This window comes from Lissotriton vulgaris, chromosome 5 (assembly GCF_964263255.1).
Source record: "Lissotriton vulgaris chromosome 5, aLisVul1.2, whole genome shotgun sequence".
Lineage (NCBI taxonomy): Eukaryota > Metazoa > Chordata > Amphibia > Caudata > Salamandridae > Lissotriton > Lissotriton vulgaris.
This window is the reverse complement of record NC_141693.1, coordinates 931,788,669-931,807,874: the sequence shown is the minus strand read 5'-3', so window position 1 is coordinate 931,807,874 and position 19,206 is coordinate 931,788,669. Positions and strand designations below refer to the sequence as shown.

General features: G+C 44.4%; 1 protein-coding gene across 1 annotated transcript in view; it reads left to right on the top strand.

The window, feature by feature from the left end:
- The window catches only part of LRRC27 (leucine rich repeat containing 27), a 715,038-nt gene that overhangs the window by 436,441 nt on the left and 259,391 nt on the right, over window positions 1–19,206 (top strand). Inside the window, exons 6-7 of the mRNA XM_086922538.1 lie at window positions 10,308–10,545; window positions 13,849–13,977. Of these exons, the coding sequence (XP_086778664.1) occupies window positions 10,308–10,545; window positions 13,849–13,977 (367 nt within the window). The remainder of the gene's footprint in view (window positions 1–10,307; window positions 10,546–13,848; window positions 13,978–19,206) is intronic.

The following is a 19,206-nucleotide window of genomic DNA, read 5'->3' as shown; positions in this document are numbered from 1 at the left end:
AAGGTGGTCAGGTTGTCTGTGGTTGGGTTTTTTCTCCAGGTTTTCTCAAGAGTACGACATAACTTCTTGGATTTCTTAAGGTCATCGTTGAACCAGGGGGACTTTTTGCTACCTTGTTTGATCTGGTGGTTTTTCAAGGGCTCTAATTCGTCCGCGCTATGGGTGATCCATTGTGTGAATCTGGTGGCAGCTTGGTTTGGGTCCGATGATATGGCAGGCGGGTTTTGGTTAAGCGATGTGAAGAGTTGGTCGGTGGTGATTTTGTTCCAGTTTCTTCGAGGGATAGGTTGTGGGGGGTTGTGGGTCATGGTCTTTTTGTAGCTGAAGTGATCGCAGCTGTGGTCCGTCCAGTGGAGAGCTGTGGTGTGCTCAAAGGAGATGTGTTTGCTGGAGGTGAAGATAGGGTCGAGCGTGTGTCCGGCTAAGTGGGTGGGGGTGTCAACAAGTTGTTTGAGTCCGAGATTGGCCAGGTTGTCCAGAAGAGTGGTGGTGTTGCTGTCATTTTTCTTTTCCAGGTGGAAGTTGAGGTCTCCCAATAGAATGTAGTTCTCGGAGGTGAGGGCATGTGGGCTGATGAAGTCAGTGATGTCTTCGCTGAATTGTGTGCGGGTTCCTGGTGGTCTGTACATGAGGGTGTCTCTAAGTGTGGTCTTGGGGTCGGTGTGGATCTGGAAGTGAAGGTGTTCGGTGGTTGTGAGGTTGTCATCGGAACTGGTCGTAATGCGGATGGTGTTCTTATGGACGATGGCGATGCCTCCTCCTGTTTGGTTGGTGCGGTCTTTTCGGATGATCTTGTAAGCGTCCGGGATGGCTATGGCGATGTCGGGCGCTGAGGAGGCGTTCATCCAGGTTTCTGTAAGAAAGGCAACGTCCGGTGATGTAGTGTCGAGTAGGTCCCAGAGTTCAGTGGCGTGTCTGTGGATCGAGCGGGTGTTGAGTAGGATGCACTTCAGGTGGTTATAGTCGGAGCTGTGTTTGGTGGAAGTGGATTTGGTGTGGGTCCTGATGCAGGTAAACTTGCAGGGGTGGCAGGCGAAAGGTCCATGGGTGTGTCCTGGGGCAGCTACGCAGCATTGTGGTGTGCGGCCAGGGTTCAGGGCAAAGAGGGTGTCGGTGTCATATGTTATGCGAGTGGAGTGGGTTTTGCGAGGACCAGGGGGTCTGGCGCTGGGCGCGGTCCAGGCGCGGATGGACGTAGACGGGCTTACCTTTGGCGCACCTTCGGCGCGCATGGGGCACGTCCGCTGCGCGTGAAAGCTGCGCGCAAAAGCATCTGTCATATGTAGATAGTGGAGGGGCGAGGGAGGGTCAGCATGGAGGCGGGAGCGGGGTGGAGAGGCGGGTACCTTTGAGTTTCCCAGGAGTCAGATTGGATCCAGAAGATTTTTCTGTGAGCAATACCCTTGCGTGCTGGTAGGTGGCGTCGGAAGGCTCCACGTGACTTCATCAGCATTGTCACTGCCATTGTGACGTCCACATCACCTGTGTCTGCACCACCTTGGCACACTGACATCAGTTAATTTCTTTCAAAGCCAGCCAGTGCTGATCCGTGAAGAGAGCTACCCCCTGTCCCTTTTTGACTGTCTTTTTTCTGCATTTTGTTGAAAGTATTTTGATGTGTAGGTTTTTAAAAGTCCAAGAAAACCTCTGGATTCAAGCTGTTTGGCGCATGCCACCGTGCCATGTCTGGGATGGAGCCACACTTAGGGCCCTATTATGATGGCGGTTTTCCCGCAACCTCTGGGCCGGCGGAAGCCAACTCCGGCCCGGAGGATGCGGGAAAACCGCAGCGGACTGAAAGAGACCCCCGCCAGATTAGGATGGCTGGGGGATCGTTTTTCAGTCCGCAGCTTTTCGCCGCGGTCGCCTCCCGTCCGCGGAGGAAAAGCACTAACATGGCTGGCGGTGTCTATCAGACACCGCCAGCCATATTAGGATGTCTGGAGGAACATGCCTTTACACGGCGGCATTTCCGCCGTGCAAAGGCATACAAATTTTTGTTTGGGGGCCCGTTGCGGGCCCCCAGGGTTGAAGGGGGGTGGGGGTGCACATGGGTACCTATGGTACCCCCCTGCATTTGCCTGCACAAAGCGGCAGGCACCGCGCGGTGTCTGCTGCTTTGTGCATGCAAATGCACAACTTACATTTTTATCATTGCGGCGGGTGCTGCTTCAAGCAGCACCCGCCGCAATGATAAAAATACAGGATGTGACCGCCAGGGTGGCGGTCACATCCTAATTTGCACGGAGAGACCGCCGCTGCCCCTGCGGACGGTCCCTCCTACTCAATGTAGGCGGACGGACTCAGGTCCGTCTGCCATCATAATCTGCCCCTCAGTTTGTCTTTGGTGCCTGGAGCATGACCACGACTCAAAGTTGTGCTGCGACCGTTGGGCCATGGCTCCAAAAGCTTTGAGCGAGCGGTCCTTAAAGCTGCTTGCGGCCTGGCACTCAGCACCGCATCATTTGTCTTGGAGTTCTCGTTCATGGTCCCAGTCAAGAGGTGGCCCAGGCACCGCTCCGGTAATCCCAGGTCTTCACCCTCTCACTCCAAGGCTTCAAGTCAGTCAGGTAAAAAGCACAAGAAACATAAAACGTTGAAGCATGCTCCTACTTCTCTTTGTCCGTCAGCTGACACGAAAGAGGAGCATCGGTGTTCTAAGCCTTGTTTCTCTGAGCCTAGGCCAGCTCCACACTTCCTAGCCTTCCTGGGAGTTGGAGCGACCCCAGCTCATGGAGTTTTATGACGCCATATGCCTCATATTTGGGCAGTCTAACCCTACCGTGCGCCTTCAGGCCTGGAGTCTCAGAGTGGGCTCCATCAAGTTCTGCACTGTCAGCTCCTGCCCTGGTGCTGATGACGCCATGGATCTGGTGATGGATCCAGACCGATGCGGGTCATACCTTTGGAAACTTCCCCGGTGACACCAGCCCCATTCTTATCCCCAATGATCCAGAGCAGGATCGGTGCTGATAGAACCCTTGGTTTCTAAGTCATTTCCTCAGCCCTATTCTGAAGGCCTAGTAATGGAGGAAGATTGGGAGGGGTCGCTGGACCATTTACATGACCAGCCTTACCACAAAGTGTACTGGTGTGAGGAATAAGGTGACCCCAGCGGATTGTACACCTCATCAGATTCTAGCCTGCTTTATCCCCCCACCGTGGCTATGGAGGAGGGTGCAACATACTGTATGGTGGTGCAAAGGGCAGCTGGGGTCCTGGGCCTTGAGCCCCATTCTCTGACAGCCAAGACTAACATCTTGACAGAGGTCCTACAGCCTGGAGTCTCTGTACCATAACTCTTGCTGCCTTTCAACGAGGCCTTGGCGGATGTCCTACTGGGCACCTGGTCCAAGCCCAGCACAAGGGCTCCTGTGAATAGAAGTGTGGAGAAGTGTGGCTCACTGGTTAGAGCAGGCAGACCCTGAAGCAGAGGTCAGACCCGGGACCAGGGTTCAATTCCCGACGCGGCAGGGTCTTGAGCTCAAATGTCCACGGACTTGATAATTCTCGCTTCGGTGCCTGACCTAATCATGGGTTCACACTCTGCAACTCCGGGCATTAAGCTTGCTTAATCTCCACAACGGCCCCCCGCGGCGGGATGCCTGGCTTTCACCTTGGGGATGCCCTGTAGGGGCTATCTCACAGGGAAAAAGCCAGGACGGGTTCCCAAGGCAAGCGCTTAGAAACCCCTGGGTGATAAGCGCTATATAAATCCAACATACAATACAATACAATAGGACACCACCATTGCCCTGCACTGGGTGACCCATCTTTCAACACCAACGCCTGAGAGCTTGGTAGTCCTAGCCTCTACCTCCCAAGGAGCATTCCCTTCCGCATCCCCGGACAGGCCATCCAAGAGGTTGAATAGTTGGGTTAAGAAAATTGTTTTCTTCCTCCAGCCTTGTATTGTGGTCAGTGAACATTGCATGCTTACTGGTCAGTTATGCCCATACTTTGTGGGAAATGGTTGCACAAGTGCTGCCATTGGTCCCAGAGAAGGCCCGTGCTATCCTTTCATTAGCGGTATCAGACAGGAGCGCTGCAGAAAAGTTTGCCATCCGTTGTTGACTCGATGCGACCCACTCATTGGGCAGAGCAATTTCAATGGCAGTGGCTGATAGACACCACGCTTGGTTGAGGACTTCACGCTTTCCGGGGATGCCCAGGCCTCTCTCATGGACATGTTTTTGATGACACCTGTCTCTTCAGAGGCAAGGCAGATATGGCACAGGAGCACTTTAAGAATTCCTGGGCTACGGCCAAGTCCTAGGGCCTCTCAGTGGCCACTTGTCCCCAGTCTGCCTCTTACCCTGTTCATGTCTAGAGAAGGGGGTTTCAGCTGTCTCAGCCTTATCCCAGCCACAAGACTGCGCAAGTTCAGAAACCTCTTCTTGGTCATGGGCGCTGCTCGTTCCAGCCCGTGGGTCAGGCAGCCAGAGTTCTGGTTAGTTCACCACCCCGCCACCTCAGCCTCCAAACCTTTCTTGTCCGGCCCTTCAAGATCATGGGCGGCCAGTTGGTGGCAGAATCACCCGTCCCCTCCACCACTGACAGGACATCCCGATGGACAGGTGGGTTCTTCAGATAGTCTAAAGGGGCTACTCCCCTTCGAGACTACCCTCTCCATGCCTCCAACTTATGGCCAGTTTATGGAGGATCACCTGACTTTGCTTCAGGAGGAAGTCATGACTCTCTTGGCCAAGGGAGCCAAAGAAAGGGTTTTGGTGCCAGAAGTAGGCTGTGGTTGCTATTCCAGCTTCTTTCTAGTCCCAATGAAGAATAGGGGCCTGCGCCCTATCCCAGATGGCCGAGCCGTCTACTACATCCTCAAAAAGGAATAGTTCAAGATGCTTACTGTAGCTCAGATCTTATCTGCCACAGGAAACTGGATGGTAGCGTTGGACTAGCAGGACGCCTGTTGTCACATTCCTGTCCTGCCTACCCATCGGCGCTACCTGCGGTTTACGTTAGGCTATGAGTACTCTCAATTCACCGCACTCCCCTTTGGCCTTACCAGTGCCCCTTGAGTATTCACCAAGGTGAGGACGGTGGTTGCAGCTTATCTGCACACAGCATGTATTCCAGTCTTTCCCTATCTCGATGACTGGTTGTTGAAGGCAATTTCACCCCAAACTGTTGTCTCCCACCTCCAGACTACGGCAAACCTTCTGCATTTGCTAGGGTTCTCTATCAACATGTCGAAGTCACACCTGACTCTCTCTCAGACTCTCCTTTTCATCAGAGCTGTTCTGGACACAGTGCAGTTTCTGGCCTATCCTCCCAAACGGCGAATCCAGGATATTCAGGCTGTGATACCGATGTTTTCCTGGATTTCGGTGAGAATGACTCTGAGGTTGCTTGACCTCATGGCCTCCTGCAACCTTCTAGTGGTACATGACAGATTGCATATGCGGGCTCTGTAGTGGGAATTGAAGTTCCAGTGGGCGGAACATCAGGAGAATCTCGCCGGCATAGTCCAGATCACAGAGAGAACTGCACATGAACTGCAGTGATGGCTAACAGACCATGATTGGGTTAGATGCAGACCTCTCGCCCCTTCCCCAAAAAGACCACACTGTATTTACAGATGTGTTACTTCTGGGATGGGGTAGCCATCAGGCAGAGGTGGGGATCGGAGGACTCTGGTCTCCGATAGAATTCAGACTCCACATCAATTTGCTGGCGCTCCGAGGGATTCGTTTGGCATTGACAACCTTTCTTCCTTCAATCAGGGAAAAATGGTTCAAGTGTTCATGGACAAAAGAAAATAACATTCCTAGGCAACAATGGACTTGATGAATATCCAGTCCTATACATAACACATGATTGATCAAAATAGACTCAGTGTACTTAACAGATTAAAATTATTAATCATTTTATTTGTATTGCTTAAAGTTGTGGATATAAATATCCATACTTAAATATAAGTAACACAACATAAAAAATTATCACAAGGCCATTGATATTGAGACATTAAACAAACCAATGAGCATAAAATGAATAGACTAAACAACATTATATAAAACAACACAGAAGGTGGCTCAAAACAGTTGTTATTGGTAGACAGATGTTAATTTTCTACGCGTGTTTCAGCGTACTGGACGCCTTCTTCAGGAAAAGCCACATAAATTCTTCAGGGTTGATATGATGATGCCTCAAACAATGGGCAATGTCCGCTAAATGCAAAAGATTAAGGTTTGGGAGATAAAGGCCCTGGTCAGTGCTGATACAAATGAAAATGCACAACCGTGGATCTGATAAACAAGTCCTGAAACAGGCCCTGGTCAGTGCTGGTATGAATGAAAATGCACAGCCTTGGATTTAATTGACAAATCTTGATAATACCTGATATGGCTAGGAATTTCCAACATCCGTGTTCGCTGTGAAATTGAGCACGGAGGGTGCTTGAGTTCAAGTCACCGAAAAAAAGAACAGTTTCTACAGGAGGGAACCACGTATGTATTCTGTAGTTAAATTCATACGGGTCTGGATGCCTAATTCTGGCTTGAACATTAGGGTGCAGAAAATGATTAGGTGAATACTGCCGAAAGTCCCTTCCTCGTCCTAAAGATCAGGAAAGCTGCACTGCAGTGGTAACAGGAAATCTGAATTGCAGTGGTGGCTAACAGACCATGATTGGTTTAGAGGCAGACCTCTCGCCCTGCTCCAAAAAGACCAAACTGTAGTGACAGATGTGTTACTTCTGGGATGGGGTAGCCATATGGCAGAGGTGGGGATCAGAGGACTCTGGTCTCTGCCAGAATCCAGACTCCACATCAATTTGCTGGCGCTCTGAGTGATTTGTTTGGCATTGACAACCTTTCTTCCTTCAATCAAGGGAAAGGTGGTTCAAGTGTTCATGGACGACACTTCTGCAACAAACAGGGCGTGTGGGGTCGTAGACCTTACAAAAAGAGGCCCTGCATCTCCGGATGTGACTGGAACAGAAGGGCATATCCCTGGTGGTTCAACACCTGGCAGGTTCTCTGAATGCCAGGGCAGACAAACTCAGCGCGGTTGACGCCTAGCAGATCACAAACGGGGTCTCCAGTCAGAGGAGGCGCAAGGTCTCTTTTAGAAAAGGGAAGAGCCTTGGTGAGGTATGTTCTCCTCCGCCGAGAACACCCAAAGTCAGCAGTTTTACGTGCTGGGGTTGTTTCTAAAGTGGCACTCACTCAGCGGCTCTTTTCATCTCGAGAGGAGCTCAGGCCTCCTGTATGCCTTTCCTTCTATTGCTCCTACTCCCCTCCTGTCTAGAGTGCTCAAGAAACTCAGGAGCAACCTTGTCCAAGTCATTCTTGTGACTCCGGACTGGGCAGAGAGTCTTGTACCCCAAGCTTCCCTAACTGAGCATCTATCCTCCGATTAGGTTACTCCTTCGGGAGGGGATGGTCCTCCACCAAACCTGTCAATTCTATGCCTTCTTGCGTGTAGATTGAGCGGCAGCCCACGCCAGCTACTTACTATCAAAACAGCCTTTTTAGTGGCAATAACTTCTGCCAGGAGGTTGAACAAATTGCAGGCTCTATCATCCAAGACTCCTTACGATCTTGCCTGATAAGTTGGTGCTTTGCTCTAGGGCCTCTTTCTTAGTGAAAGTGGTAACACCATTCCACGTGGGGCAATTTGTCACTTTGCTCACTTTCTATGCTACTCCGCACTCCTCTAAAGAAGAGGAGTGACCCCACTGTCTGGACCCAAAAAGAGCATTGTCGTTCTACTACTGCCTGGACAGCCAAGTCAGGAGGGATGGACCTTTTGGCTGCTCTGTCCTGCAGGACTCCCTGGTCTAAACTTGTCTGCAATCCCTCCCCAAGGGATGGTATTGCTTGGGTATCTATTCAAAGGTAAGGAATCTGCGGCAAGATGTCTCTATCAGATGGACAAGTTACTTTCCTTCAGTAACGCCTTACCTGGTAGAGACGTGAACTAGCCACAGATTCCTTAGCAACCAATCTATCATCCAGGCACAGCAGACAGGTTTTTAGGGTCGGGGCTGACCCCCATTCAGGGCCCTAGTTGTTGTGAAACACACCAATGTCAGTGCACTTCATGGCTCTGTACTTCTGGAGTGGAATGTTGTGAAAAGCAACTGGCGTTAGTGCGCCAAAGTGATGCCTATATAGCCTATATCGGTGACATAGATGTCACAATGGCCGAGATGACACTGACCACGTCACGCGAAGCCAACCGATGCCACTTACCAGCGCGCAAGAGTATTGTTCAAAAATCTTCTGGATCATGTCAGCTGCCTCGGAAATTCAAAGGTAAGGAATCTACAGCTAGATTATGTCTCTACCTGATACGCCATTACTGAGGTAAGTAACTTGTCCATTAAAGCAATGTTTAGAGACAATATAAACATTAAGCTCTGAAACCTTAATACGGACTATCCTGACGATTTGGCTGCTCAAGTGATATTTTGGAGCATGAAACTGAAGTTTGATGTGTGTATTTCTACAATCACTTCATCCATCAATTATTTATATATGCTAATCTCAAGATTCAGCATTATAAAACCCTTATATAAGTGGTTGCATCGAAATAACCTTGAATGCCCACCGGGTCAACTAGATGATGTTGATCTTTTGCACATGTTGTAACAGTGTTCCGTGCTGCAAGTACATTGGGCATCAATGACGCATAATAAAAGTAAGATGTTCCATACACAGATTCTTATCATAGAGCACTTCATTATGCTAGTGATTGATCATCTGGTCTCTAGTCATCATATCGAAGAAATATTCATTGCCATTATAGTTTCATTAAATCACAACAGACTGGTTAAAATCTGATCTTTCTTTAGTCTGGGAATGCTTGCGTAGATATTTATCTTTTTATTATCTGGAGACTCCTTTTCATAGGTTGAAATGTAAAGTAAAAATGACTAAAGATCAAAACATACTGGATTACTAGAAAACTGGACGAATACAAATGCTCAGTAACTTAATCACATTGTAAAGGGTTTTATGGATGCTTTTAGCTAATTCTTTTTTTAGAAAGATGGTTCAGAGAGTATGTATTTAAAAGTCCTTGAAAGATTTAGTTTGACTTCTTGATCATAACTGTTCTTCAGATGATGAGTTGTACTTTTCCCACTTTCATAATAAAAAAATAATGATAAAAGTGTTTTTTAAATAGCAAGCAATGTCTCGTTTTCTAAATGAAAGAAACTGGACTTACCATCTAACAAAATCTGCTATTTTCAGAGTAGGTACTGAAATATATTTCAACACTGAAATCTTCCTTGCTTAATGCACTGCGAGATATGTAAAGACAAGAGTTGGTGTGTATATGCATTTTTATGGCTCTTAAAGGGATCTAAGAGGATTATTAAGATCTTGAACAATAGATTTGGCCTGAAGATTCCGCACTCCAAAGAACGTTTGTACTGGTTGATTGCCAAAATTGTGCCCGATGCACACTTTTGTGGAAATTGGATAGTGCGGATGCAAATAATTTAAATTCTCCTTTTTAACTGTTATTACCTTCTTTTCTCACATTTAGGGGGTCATTAGGATGGATGGATGGAGGATTTTCCGCATCCTCCGGGCCGGCGGAAGCCACCGCCGGCCCGGAGGATGCGGAAAATCCTCTGCGGACCCACCAGGACCCACCGCCACATTAGGATGGCTGGTGGGTCATGGTTTAGGTCCGCAGCTTTTCCGCCGCGGCTGGCTTACAACCGCGGCGGAAAAGCACTAAAATGGTGAAGGTGTCTCATAGACACCGTCAGCCAGATTAGGATGTGCTTGGGAACATGCTTTTCCGCCGTGGAAAAGCATGTGTAACTGCACTGCAGGGGCCCGTTGCGGGCCCCCTAGGTGTAGTGGGGGGTGGGGGGTGCACATGGGGGGTACCTATGGTACCCCCCTGCATTTGCGTGCACAATGCAGCAGGCACCGCGCGGTGCCTGCCGCTTTGTGCACGAAAATGCTGTGCATGCATTTTTAACATTGCTGCGGGTGCAGCTTGAAGTTCCACCCGCAGCAATGTTAAAAATAGAGGATGTGACCGCCACCCTGGCGGTCACATCCTGATCTGCACAGAGGGAACGCCGCAGCCCATGCGGACGTTCCCTCATGCTCTGGTCCTAATGACCCCCTTAGTGCTCAATTTTAACATCAGCCCATAGTTTTGTTAAAATATAGTGGTACACCTAAGTGAACAAAAGTGTTGATCAACCATTTTCCTACAGTCCTACAAAACCAGAAGCAAAAGTCATTTTCACTACTACAAATCAATTTTCACACTAGACCATGTTCATTCTTCGTTTGTTAAAGTCTGTTTGATTTCAATAGACATGCCACCTGTTGAAAAGTTGAAATTGGGTGAACTAATGAGATCCAGTCTGGAATTGTCAGACGAGTGGCCTAATGAACACGAGATGAAGCTATTTCAAAGTTTGAAACAACGAATTATGCAGCGTGAGAAGGATGATTTAATTCCAGGACAGCCATATTCTATGCAGGGTGGCCTAGCTGAAGATTCTAGGTCAACAATAAAGGACTCAAAGAAAATACCTGCATTAAGTGCCAGGTAAGAACGACAAAGACTGTCCTTCTTTGGTTATGTAAGCATTGTGTTTAACTGATCTAATTTATTGGTGTTTAGAGAAGTGGTACTAATGTTTTCCTAAGCCTTCGAATAGGCCTCTTGGTGTTGCTACACATCCATACATATTGGCCTTGCTTTACTTAAATTTAGTAGCAAAGATAAAATGCTAGCTAGGAGCAAAATATACTTTTGAACAGAATGAAAAAAGTAGCGGGAATTATTTTTGTCTTCTTATGGAACTGCAAAATGTACCTTTTATATAATTCAAGGCTGTTATGGGATTGTGACAGCACCAAATCTATCAAAAGAGATCAAGTAGGGTCCAGAGTGTCCTCATCATTGTAGATGTAATTTGGACTATCCAAGCTTTAACCAGCATTGAAAGTGGACTTGGACTATTGAAACAGCTTGTTAAATTACTTTTTTACGTATGCTGGCATGTCCTTAACTCCATATTTTGATTGACAAAAATGTCTGACTGTCAGGCCCATTTCCTGATCTTTCTCTATGTGCCGGGTGACTCTGACCCCTAAATGATGCAGTCAGCGAGATAGAAGTTATTTCCTGATCCCTTCATAAATGTTAACCTGCCTCAACTACATCCACAACCCTCATATAGACTTATTTTGATACAATCAAAAATGCTTGCCCCAGGCTTTAACATCAGCGTCATCACAAGTTTAGCAAACCTCATTGACTTTCATGCAGGAAACACGTTTTAAAAGAATAGTCCACAAGGTGAACAACTCATTTAGGAGACATTTCTTTAAAGGGTTGAAATATCTCACCCAATCTGTCTTCACTCTGGTTTCCTTGCAACTCTGTGACAACTTAAACAGATACTTTCAAGGAAAAGCTAATTTGATTTGTTGACATGCTGAATCACCTGGATCCCTCAGTGGCAGTTTTATTCTCTAAATGTTCTCAGGTTATTAAATTGGATATAACCAAGACAAGACCTTCAAATCCCCTTTCAAGTAAAAGAGAAAAGTGATGGGTGTAATGCTTGAATCAATTTAAACCACTGGTTAATACTCAAGACCACCTTCTAGGCCAATTTTCCTTTTTGCACACCATACCACACTAGAAATAGACCCACTATAGACATGAAAGAGACAGTAGTGTAAATCCAAGAAGCAGGCAGCAATTGAAAACAGTTGACAAAGGCAAGCAAACTGACTTGGTTACTGTGTATGGAAGACACCCATGCCTGTCTATCAGCTTTCAAGTATGCACATTACAGGAGGTCCAGGGATAGAGATATTGGAGACTGTAATCAGAGCTGCAAATATTACCCCCGTTGACAGAGGTTGAGGATGCATGCTCCCTACTGTTGCATTTATTTAGGACCTTCAAAGATCAATCTAGCTTTTCTGTAAGGGGTCCCGGACCAAATAATCTGAGTATGGGGATGATCATTGTGGACGAAATAGTTCACAGAGGTAAGCAGTAGCAATAGCAGCAGCAAAGAATAGGGCCTACTTTTTAACGGAAGCAAGACTCACGTCTTTCCACACTCAAGCATTACAACCGAGAGGAGACTGGCAGAACTGCAAATCATACACAGACATTTTCAAATGTAGGTTTTGCCTTGCACAAACGTCTCCCTAAAAAGGCATTGACATACACATATCTGTCCTATGTTGGGGAGAGGGCTGGAAAAGCATGTACACTGGCGTTCAGGTTCCATGTGTCACGTGCACTGTTTTCTATCTCATATTTGCCTCTATGATATTGAACGTTGTTTAAATTATGTATATTCATGGCTTGGCACTATCTTACCATAACTGCACACATTAAACCAGGACCCAAGACTAGCATTATGCTACTGCAGGCACCATCGTGCCATGCCATAGAGCATTAATTACAACCATGATGCAGAAAACAGCATTATAGTAGGTGTGGGTGCCATAAATGCCCATTATATGTCGAAAATTGCTACCCATATGCAATAGATGTCCACAATATAGCAAGAATCAGATGTATAAACCAGCATCATAAAAAGCTGGTGTGGAGGATGTTAAATCTGAATAGCATGCCACCCACAGTGGTACTAAACCCCTTGTGCTAAAACAAGTGTTCATAAAAATCTTTTTAAGTGAGTGCCTGCCCGATTTTCTGGTGCAAATGTTAAATTGGAATAAACACCAACTAAATTGACCTGCAAGAAAGAACAAAGGACTGGATTTGCAGCAACTTACCTGCCACTGTGGCAGGATTCACATTTCCCACACCTGCTATAATGCTGTTGAGGTACAATGGTGGCAATTCATCAAATAGTGTGTGCATCCATGTCATAGTTATGGTTCTTAAAGTAGCATGGTAATTATAGCACATACTTTGTCACAGTGTAGATGTCTTGCAGAGGAAATTGGATGCAGAGTCCTTTTCTGGAGAATAGAAGACTGTTACATATACAAATGTTTCTGGCCTCTTTCAGTTTTGCAAGGCGATGCTGAAAATATTCCTTGGCCCGGTTTATAAAAAGTTTTATCTATGGCTATGTACAGTGGGTGGTTGCATTCGAGTAATGCTATTAGGCTTTTCCAACTTCATCTCTGAGATCGGGTGTAGGAGTCCAAAATATATAAGTTGATGAGGCTTAACCAGTCAGGGTATGTTTCATTATTCTGCCTATAGAAATGTTAGGTTTAGCTGTTCATTGTCACAAGACAGCTCATGTTTATCTTCTTATGTGGAAGCTTATTAAAATGTAAATTGCATCTCACCACTGATGTGTTGATGCTGTTTACTGTGATCTCTTGTTAACAACTTCTGGCATAATCTAATTTTCTCAATTTTTGCCAGTTTTACAGCCGCATGGCTTCTCTCTGTTGCTTGGCAGAGGTAACTTCATAATCAGTCAAGCATACAGTTACATTTAGAGCTTTTGCTCAGACAAATCTATGGTTAATTTGATCACTTTATCTAAGATGGCCTTACTTTACAAATATCTAGAGTAATATTTCCAGTTTAATTCTTACATTTTAGATTCCGTCCTTATTACACTTTAAGGTGTTGGGTTCTTAAAGCCAATGTTGAGGTGTTCCTTAAATCCGTTTGCAGGAACACTCTTGCTCATAATCTACCTTGCATTTGTGCCTTGTTATTGGTTTCTGTTGTAAGTTATCATGACATCTATTTAAGTTCAGTTTTCTTGATATGTCTTGCAATTTTAATATATATTTTACTTCTGCTTGCTAAGGATGTTTTGTATTTCTCATGATTGTACAACTTTGCAAATACATTTGTACTAAAGAGAGTAAAATTCATACATTTTTTAAGAAAGAAGAGTAATTTGACTGATCCTTCAATGTATGATGTAAAAATTCAGAACAGAAGAGCCGAAGAACGCAAACAAGCTGCACTTAAGGAAATGAAGGAGAAACAAGATAATTTTGAGCAACGGAAAAGGTTTAGTAGTATAGTTCTTTAATGATATAATTACTTTACATTCTGCAAGCTAATACGTTCATGTTATAGAAATGTTGCTTTCTGCATTGCCAATTCCTTAAGAGATATAATACCAGTAAGTGGTTCTGGAATTTCATAGTTTCATAGTTTGCTTTGGCTGAATGATAAAGAAATGCAGTTATGCTTTATGATAGAAGATTGACAATGTATATTCGATTTTGCATCACTAGTTTTCAAAGGTGTAAATGACATGGTAGGTCGTGTCTTGGAAAATGTAATTATTTTGTTTGATTTTTCAATCTCTCTTGTGGGTTTACTTATTCTTATTCTTAATCCCTGTATGTACATGTATGTTGTCTCTTAGGGTTTTAATTAATATGTGATCACAAACATCTGCTTGCAACCCATTGCAATTCTGTTGTTTCCATCTTGTTTGTTTGCTCTGGGACTTACAGTACACCAGAAATGTATTTGCAAATGCAAATATATCTTATGTTACTTCAAAATAGTCTACCTCTTTCAAGGGTGGTATTCTTCTTCCTCCACCAGCAATTTTAAATCTATGATCGGGCCCCGGAATGGTGATAGTATAGGAGCTACTCTTTTTTAGTTGCAAGAGTAAAACTTCAATTTTGAAGATTATTTGCTGCAGTTTGAAGGGATATTCCAGTGGGTGTTTAATCATTGCTTATCATCTTCACTCAAGTTAGAAAAATTAGAAGTTAATTAGATTAATATAATAGTGGTTTACATTAGGGCTTTATAATTCCTCTTAGTAAGTTAATATTAGATATTGTGAAAGATAAATGTGTCAAATTTCCAAATTGTTAAACTTGCTCTCAGTCATTTTTGATTACTCTAGAAACATAACGTCTTTATGCTTCTGAAACTGTGCACTTCTTCAGGAGGTTTGCACTGTGTCTTATGGTTTCTTGTAAGGAAAACATTTGAAGCTTAGTATTTTTTGCATTTTTTGTTCTTTCATTTTCTTGTCTTCATGACTGTCTTTTTATGTTCATCACAACTAAAAGGCTGATATGCAAGAGTCGTTATATTTGTTTTGTTCCATCAATAAATTTTTCAACTAAAAAAGCAATTGACACTTGTGACTAAAGTATACATTTTGGTCAAGTAGCATTGGCAGTAATTTGAGCTCACATATCAATTTATAGAGGAAGCTTCACAAATAAATGTCAGAATGGCTGTATATTTTTTAACCTTTGAGATCCACAGCCTACAATTCAGAACAAGGGGAAAGCCGTCAACAAAAGTGATGTTCTTTGCAAAAGTTGAGGTCAGATTGTGTATGAACAAACTCTATGCCATACCATTGCAGTATTTTAATTTTCTACTTGCATTGGCATTGGTTGTCCTGCCTCAAATAAAAACTGTGGAATTGCAGGTGTAATGTATAGCAAGAATATACTGTATACTTATAATAAGTTTTACTTAATGGTCCATAATTTACATCAACACCACCATCAAGCTATGGTGTTGGGCCCAAGGGGTTGGGTGGGCATGGGCAATAGTATGGGTAAGTGCCAAGACTTGGCCAGGATGTAGAGGTAAAAATTAAATGGAAAGTAATTCAAAGCAATACCCAAACACTCTTGCATATACGTGTACACACATAGGAATCCCTTTAGGAACGAAATATTTTATACAATATTTTGTTTGTGAAATAGCAGTGAAAGAAGTCTGCTAATCTGTGTACATGCAATCAATAGCAAGTCAAGGATATATTATATCAGGTGAGAGGCGTTCTCAGTATACTAAATATAACGTACAATTTATTAATCAGTTACATAAGGATATAGATAACATGAAAACGTTTGAGCACAGGGTCAAAATAAATATAACCATGAGTTGCACTCTCCCGTGGTCCTACTCAGATTAATACTTGAAAATACCACAATCGTGATACAAGGCGCAACTGGGCTCACCCAATATTATAATCCTCCTTATAGTCCAAAAGAGAACTTCGAGGCTAGGGATTTGCTTCTCTTTATAATCAGATAATCATAGTGATCACAGCATCAACGTTCCTGTCCCCAAGTATCTGACCAGTACATCTAACCATCCTCAAGACAAAGTGTTGAGTACATATAAATATGTAGATCCCTGTCAGATCATAAAACCAACAATAAAATGATTACAATAAATAGTCTTATGGACCCTGCAAATGTAAGAGTAAATACGTACAACTACAAAGATACCAAGATGTATGTCACATAGCCCTAAGTGCAGAAACAAGACCAAATCCGTGAAAATAAAATGACCAGTAATGAAACAAAATGTAAACAAACAAAATTACGCAAGAAAATCAATCAAAAACCCACCATCAACTCAGTGTCACAGATAGAAACCAAACAAAACTCAATGAGTGTCCAAAACGGGAATTGTAAGTCAAAGGTAAGTCTAAGGTAAGTCTGTTCACTCCAACAGTATGACTCATAAAATGAATCGTTTGCCAGTCGTTTAGTATTGAATAGCAACCAAAAAGCCTAGAAGTCAAAACCAAAGTCACTAAATAGCCATGGAAAATCTGCAAAAGCAATAAGAAACACAACCCTGGTGAAAAGGCGCTAACCATCATCCGAGCAAATCACAATACAAATCCTCCTTATCGTAAGGAGTACATGAGGGGAGGTGTGGGCGCACACAGCTTATTTGGCAATACCGCACATGCAAGCACGATGCTCTAAATAACTGCATGCATTCCGGTTGCATGCCACATTCAGTAAAAAGTGTTAACTTGTTGCCAGGCATATTGGAACAGAAACACTAAGTAATCCTCATGCAACAACAGGGAATAGAATGGGCCTTAATGCGGCACCCAACATAAACAGTAAGGATGCGACAACACAAGAAACTGAGTCAGTATGTGCCCTAGGGCCACAAGTTACATTTAACACATGTTGCGTATAAAACGTCTATGGAGGCCATCTTGTAACGGTGTGTCTCACCAATGGACCACATCACAGAAATGCTGGTAAGCAATATTGAATAAATGAGAGGACACACAATAGGCGGCATTTAAAAAAAATAACACATATACCAAATCAATCAGTAAGATCTGCACTAGCAGGACAGAAACAGGAGATGCAAAAGTGCTAACCAATACAAACAGACACAGAAGGAGACATTTCCTCCTGGTCCATTACTCAGCTGTAGTGTAGAATATGCACTAGACATTTACCCAACGAGTTAGCATTCACTAATTAACCTTAGAAAGTAGTCCAGTTGGGTAGATATTTTGTGCAAAACTGTGGACTCTTGTTGGATAAAGGGGCATGTGAGGTTCTATTCTGGCCCTGTTACTCCCACAGCTTCTTACACGCCACACAGACACTCAGACACCCATTCTGCCACTGGCACATTCACTCACAGACCCACATAACTCCTCACATACCCATCCCCACACCGTCACTCACACACCCACTCAAAGACCTATATAGCCACTCACACATCACCCACATGACTATTCACACCCCCACTCACAAACCCATACAGCCAGTAAGAAACCAACTAGCACACCTACACAGCCACTCACATACCCACACAGCTGCTCACACATCCATTTAAAGACCCAAACAGCCACTCACGCACCTACTCATCTTAAGATCGCACAGGAGCACCGGGACACCCCGTTGGGGTAGCTGTGCGCTATACAAGACACACTAAATAAATAAAATACTCACTGACTCACAAATCTACTCCCACTCAACTAGTTACACACCCGATCATACACCCATACAGACTCTCACACAACCACTAACAGACCCATAAAGCCCCTCACACATCTACTCACAGAACCATACACCCACTTACACACCCACTCTCAAAGTTTATAGAGAAGAAATAAAAAAAACACTAAAAATACCAAAGGTTACAGGGACCTTTTGGTTTAGAAATAACAACAAAAAAAACCTATAAAATTCACTGAAAAAAAGAAAGGTTACACTGACTGAATTATCATATATATATATCACATTCTTAATCTTTTTAGAAACACTCAGTCACTGGATGATGTCATCAGTAATGTCATTTGAGATGTCACCAGTGATGTCAGTGATGTCACTGACCATGTCATGAGTGATTTAATATGTGATGTCATCAGCAGTGCATTGCGTGGTTGCGAGTTATAGTTAGCTCAGCTAACGATAACGGTAAAATTTCTCTGGTTTTGTACGAGTAAAATGTCCAAGTAACTATAACGTCCATGAAACCTGTGGATTTTTCAGTGAATTTCTAAGGTTTTTTAAATGCTAATTACTAACTATAGCATTCCTGAAACCTATGTTTTTTTGAATTTCAAAGGTTTTTTAAATGCTAATTACTAAATATAATATCCCTTAAACCTATGTTTTTTTCAATGAATTTCTAAGGTTTTTTAAATGCCAATTGTAAACTATAATGTAGTAGTCGGGTTTGCAGAGTGGTGCAGAAAGGAGGCTGGGCTTCCAACCAGAGCTAAGGAATTTCACTTTGTTGGACATACAGGAGGTACCAGGAGGGCTTCTTGGTCTCCAAAGTCCCTCAGGAGTAAAGTGAACTTCCTCTCCCAACCCATAGTGTGCCAGGAGGCGTGTTTGCAGAATGGTTGAGAAAGGGCGGCGCGGCCTCCGAAGATCTCTTAACAATACCACTGTGTGGGGCTTACTGGAGGTAACAGGAGGGGTAATTGGCCCCCAAGGAAGCCCTTGGGGCCATCTACCCCTCCTATTACCTGCAATAAGTCCCATACAGCAGCATTGGTAAGTACTCATGGCAGGCCATGCCCCTTTAGCTCACCATTCTGCAAACACACTCCCTGGCACTCTCTTGGATGGGATTAAAGTCCCCTTCGATGCTGGGGGTCCTTAGGGGGCCAACTAGCCTACCTGACACCTCCACTAACCACCAGATAGTGGAATTGCTGAGAGGTGACAGAGGTCACGCCCCCTTTCTGCACCACTCTGAAAACGTGCATCCTGGCGTACTTTTGTTGGGGGATGAAGATCCCCTTGCCTCCTGATGATCCCTGGGGGCCAACTAGCCCTCCTTTTATCTCAATAAGCCAGACACAGCTGAATTGCTGAGAGTGGTCCGAGGCCATGCCCCCTTTCACACCACTCTTCAAATGTGCCTCCTGGCGCACTGCTGCTCGGGAGATGGAGTCCACTTTAGTCCTGAGGTCCTCCGGACACAAGAGGACCTCATCGCTCCATCAGCAGTTTGCCGAGAGGT